The sequence below is a fragment of the Petaurus breviceps genome, unplaced genomic scaffold (assembly GCF_028583685.1).
Source record: "Petaurus breviceps papuanus isolate PSGF00001 unplaced genomic scaffold, PetGlider_PUasm1.0 100, whole genome shotgun sequence".
In the NCBI taxonomy this organism is placed as follows: domain Eukaryota; kingdom Metazoa; phylum Chordata; class Mammalia; order Diprotodontia; family Petauridae; genus Petaurus; species Petaurus breviceps.
The window spans coordinates 6,821,527-6,826,493 of record NW_027185573.1 but is presented as its reverse complement, the minus strand read 5'-3'; the positions used below and the strand labels follow the sequence as shown (position 1 = coordinate 6,826,493).

Genomic DNA, 4,967 nt, shown 5'->3' with positions numbered 1-4,967 from the left:
ATTCACAAAGTGAATTTAAGATTCAGAAATGTACTTTCCATGGCAGTTTATAAATGGCTTTTCTTTAGGCAGACGTAATTGGCAATCGGCTAGTTCCCTAGAAACCCCCTTCTCAGTTAATATGGCTGGGAATAACATACAACTGCCCTGGGCCCCATCTCCAGTGAAAACCAACTGCTAAAATGGAGAAACCATGCAAAATAAAAATAAATTAAATGCTTCACTTTTATTATAGAACCCAAAATACAAAACTCATTCCAAGGCTTCAATTTAGATTGACATCACTGAATATGGTCCATTTTCTCACTATTCCGGTGGTGGTGGTCATCACAGCATTACCTGCTTAATGACTTTTGTCTTGATATGCTTTCTTTCCAACAAGAATACTTTGCCTACAGTGGATTTAAAGCTTATCAAAGTTGAAGTTAACAGAGTCTAGCTTTTTTTTATCACCTCAAGCCACCCTTTTAAAGCATGGTTACCATTCCCATGTATGTTAAGCAATATAGTCTTTAAAAAGCTGCATTCAATTTATACTCAATCCACATAAATTAAAATTCTATTCTATTGACAGCTCATACACAGGAAAAATGTACAACACTCATGTGATTATTTTATTCTTCAACTTCACCCTTCTTCCACAAGCCACCTTAGTACACTAGCTAGTGTGAAAACTTTCAGCTTAACTGTCTAAATTATATATACTCACATCACTTAATTTTAATACCAAGCTGTGACCAGTCATCTAACAGTAGCACAAAGTTTTTAACCTGTCCAGCCCCTAGCTTTACGTTGTGAAATGTATGACTCAGATGTATCTTACTGATGATGTTTGAAATACATTTTTAAAACAACCAATCATAAAAACGTGAAGGCCATTTAAATAGTAACATGGTACACATCTACCACAGACCTTACAAAACAGGTTTTAAAATGCTTGTCGTAAACAAGGGATGAGTTCACTTGCTTAGATATTTGAAATACAACTTTATTATGATCTAAACGAAAAGGGAATGGGAATGACAGTAACAAACAAGATTCACCACTGAATATTGTGATGGGACTGCAGCAATCTTACATTTGAAACTCAAGGGGACGTAATTGCGGTCCAAAACAGCTAAATATGCAGGTCCAAAATATGAATTATATTTTTTTAAACTGCTACATTCACTCCGAAGCCCATTCATTTCCTTCAGCATCCCAAAGATTAAGCACATGTTCTGCTCAGCTATATAATAAAGTGGCAAACACGCTACACCACTGACATCACAGGACAGTTGCCTATAAAACTAGACCTCTGACGCTGGGCTCTAGCTTCATTCCCTTACAGGTCATCATCTTCATCAGGGAGCGCAGTTGTCTGAGCAATCTGGAATAAGTGGTTAAGAAGTTATAAATTTAGCAAGGAAGGAAAGGAAATAAAGTACATAACAGAGTCTGATTGACTGGAATATGACCAATACCTGTAAGTCCTGCTCATACTGTGCTGCCAGTGCTGGGTCCATGACAACCTCTGGAGGTGCAAGAGCAGGCATGGCAACAAACTCCAAATTAGGATCTCCAATAAGTTTTCTAGCAAGCCAAAGGAAGGGCTTCTCAAAGTTGTAATTACTTTTGGCTGAGATATCATAGTACTGTTAAGAAATATATACATATATGCAGTTTTAAAAACTAGTAACTTGCCAATACTCAGGCAGACAGACTATTCTACACGAGTTTGTCAGTTAAGCTCTTTTGCTGTCCCTAATAGGGAATTTTAAAATTCTTTAAATTTCATTTAAAACTTGTCTATTATTTCCTTGTAGAGAACACAACATGCAGAGGTTGTAAAAATATACAAATAATCCAATACAGAAACACTCCACAAATCACTAAAAATAGATTATTTAATATTTATCCTGAATGCTATTTATGTTGCCCGATAAGATTCTTGTTTCACATGAATATAGATATGCCAATGAATCCTACACTTAAGTAAACAGCCAATTTAAAGACATACCTGGAGATTCTTCTTCCTGTGGAAGACAATTGATTTCGCCTTGACTTTTCTGTCCTTAATATCCACTTTGTTGCCACACAACACTATAGGGATATTTTCACATACTCGTACCAGATCTCTATGCCAGTTAGGTACATTCTTGTAAGTAACTCTTGATGTTACATCAAACATTATAATGGCACACTGAGCTGCAAAGAAATTCAATGAATATTAAGTGAATAACAAAGACAATTTATTTGGAAAATAACAAGCTAGATGAAACTATAAGTCAGGAGACTGCTTAGTATTCGAACTCTGCTACCAGCAATTTTGTATGACCTTGAGCAAACTACTTGGGAATAGTGGTTCAAGTGTTGAACTTGGAAGACAGGAAAATGAGTCCTCTCTGAATCATGCTGAGGCATGCCTTGAGGCACTACCCATACCTGTGTAGACCCTGGGCAAGTCACTTAGCTTCTTGAGGTCTCAGCTTCCTCATTTGAAGAAAATGGATTTAATTTAATATGTATTTTATTTATTATAAATTAATTATTATTTAATATTAATAGAGCAGTAACTTCAGATGGTTGTTATGAAAATTAAATAACATAAAAACTCTACAGAAATGCTAGTTATTGGAGCCCCAGGGTAAGGGGCTTAAACACTCTAGACTTCAGTTCCTTTAAGTGTCAGAGAAATTCATTTTTCAGTCCAAAGATTCTTGTAACTACCAGGCACACTAATACCATACCTTCTATTTAAAAAAAATAAATTCAGCTATCAAAGTTTCTCAACATTTGCCTGTTAAAAACAACTCCATTAAATGTTATGTGCCTAAGCAATGAAAAATTAGACTACAACTTTAGTACCTCAGACTAACATGAAGGTTTCTTTTTACTTGTTGTAACAATCATAGGGATATTAAATCTTACTAATAAAAGGAACTTCAAATAAACCCTTTTCATTCTACCTATCAGCTAACAGTTTGGATTTGATTATGTCCAAGTAGACCAGCTGAGATTCAAATCTCAGTCCTCCAATATTAAATAGAGTAGCTCCCCCAAAACCAGAAGTCAATCTTAAGGAGACTTTCAGTAACAGAAAGCTGATATACTAAAACATGCAAAATAATTGTAGAACATACCTTGGATGTAATAACCATCTCTCAGACCACCAAATTTCTCTTGGCCAGCTGTATCCCATACGTTGAATTTAATAGGACCTCTGTTAGTATGGAACACGAGAGGATGGACCTCAACACCCAGCGTGGCTGGAATAGTGAAAGGTTCTGACTTAGTTCATTGGTTTTATTTTTACTGAAATTGGTGCAGGTAACTGAAAGAAACATACATACCTACATACTTCTTCTCGAATTCACCAGTCAAGTGACGTTTTACAAATGTGGTTTTTCCAGTACCTCCATCTCCAACTAACACAAGCTGTTGAAAAATAAAGTATTTTAGGTGGACTTCTCAAAAACATATATAAACACTCCTGATTCCATGTATGAACAATACACCCACATGCCTTCTTTAACACCCATTCCCACACACTATGCACACTGGGTGGACTCAGAGAGCTAGGAGGGGTTAAGTTACCCACTGCACAACAGCAGGCTGTTTTCAGGGTCCATCTTAACACCGTTTTACACCAGCCAAATCACCCCCCGGCTCTTTTCAATATCTATTTGGCAAATCATAACGAGGTGGATTAAAAAGCCTCACTACAGTACGGAAGCTAAACAATTACAGAATACGGACTATTACGTAAGTGAGCAGACCCGGCGTCCCAGCCCTGTCCCGGCCCCAGCCCCCCAGCGCGGCCCCTACGTACTTTGAACTGCACTTGGGGTTCTCCTTGGGCGGCCATCGCGATGGTTCTGGGGAGAGACAAGCACGGCAGGCCTCAGGCCGCGGCCGCATGTTCGGGCGCCCCCTCCCCGCCACGTGCCCGGCCGTCCCACAAAGCGCCCCCTCCACGCCCGGCAGGCAGGCCTGCTCGGCCCATTCATCCCCGGCCCAGGCCGCGACACAGGCGGCAGCTCCTCCCCCCGCCCGCGTGGGGCGGCGAACGCGAGGAGGAGGGGGATGAATGAGGCGCTAATGGCGACTGCCCTTTTTTTTTCCCCTCAGAGTTTCGGGTTCATTCAACCGATGGGGGCCGCAGAGCGTCTCCGGGGGGCGCCAAAAGGGGGCGGCGGAGGTCGGGCTGGGCCCGGGAAAACCGCCTGGTCATGGGGCCCAGCGCGGGAGGGGCGAGAGGGGATAGGGGAGAAGGGAGGGGAGGCGAGGCCGCCCCCCCCACCGTACCCACCCACGGACACAACCCCTCGGGCCCTGCCTCCGCTCCCTCATGGCCCTCGGCCTCCGCATGGCCTGCGCGGCCCGGGCTTCCTCACACAAAGCGCGCCAAGCCCGGCCCGGCCCGGCGCGGGCGCCCACCCCCCTCGGAGGAGGCTGGAGGGCGGGGGGAGGCCCGCAGCGCCGCCTCCTTCTCGGCGGCGGTCCTCGATGCCTTCCTCTCGAACACCCGGCTGCCCGACCTCCCTTTCACGGCCCGGGCCCAGCCCCCCGCGCCACACTCGGCCACTACCTTCCAGAAGCGTCTCCGTCTCCGCCTGACTGAACGATGGAAAGATGGCGGAAGCGCGATTCAAATACCCGGAGACGCAGCCGACGCCGCCGCGCGCGCGGAATAGGGAGGGGCCGAGAGGAGGGGAAGGAGGCGGGGCAACGGCGCAACGTGCCCCCACGTGCGCCAGGCGCCACGCGCCCAAGTCAACGTTACGTTACCGGCTGCCCCCAAAAAAGGGAGAGAGGGCGGGGCATAGAGGACGGGGGCGGGAAGAGAGAAACGGACTGACAGGCCGGGAGCGCGCCGACGCCTGGTCTTTACAACGCTATCGGCAGCGCTGCGGCTTGACTATGGCGCATGCGTTCTCTCAAATGAGAACACTCCAGACTCCTCTAATTCCTTCTACCCCGCCCAG

The 4,967-nt window shown here is 44.7% G+C and overlaps 1 protein-coding gene across 2 annotated transcripts; it reads right to left on the bottom strand.

The window, feature by feature from the left end:
- Window positions 1-207: 207 nt before the first annotated feature.
- Window positions 208-4,670, bottom strand: LOC138169355 (GTP-binding nuclear protein Ran). 2 transcript variants are annotated; one of them, XM_069099535.1, is made up of 7 exons: window positions 4,571-4,670; window positions 3,812-3,857; window positions 3,333-3,417; window positions 3,123-3,248; window positions 2,000-2,187; window positions 1,464-1,634; window positions 208-1,369 (listed from the first exon to the last, which is right to left on the bottom strand). In XM_069099535.1, the coding sequence occupies exons 2-7, from the start codon at window positions 3,845-3,847 to the stop codon at window positions 1,325-1,327; spliced, it is 651 nt and encodes a 216-aa protein (XP_068955636.1). In that variant the 5' UTR covers window positions 3,848-3,857; window positions 4,571-4,670; the 3' UTR covers window positions 208-1,324. The 2 variants fall into 2 exon arrangements, with proteins under 2 accessions (XP_068955636.1, XP_068955222.1); XM_069099121.1 differs by lacking the exon at window positions 4,571-4,670 and adding an exon at window positions 4,292-4,365.
- Window positions 4,671-4,967: the final 297 nt, after the last annotated feature.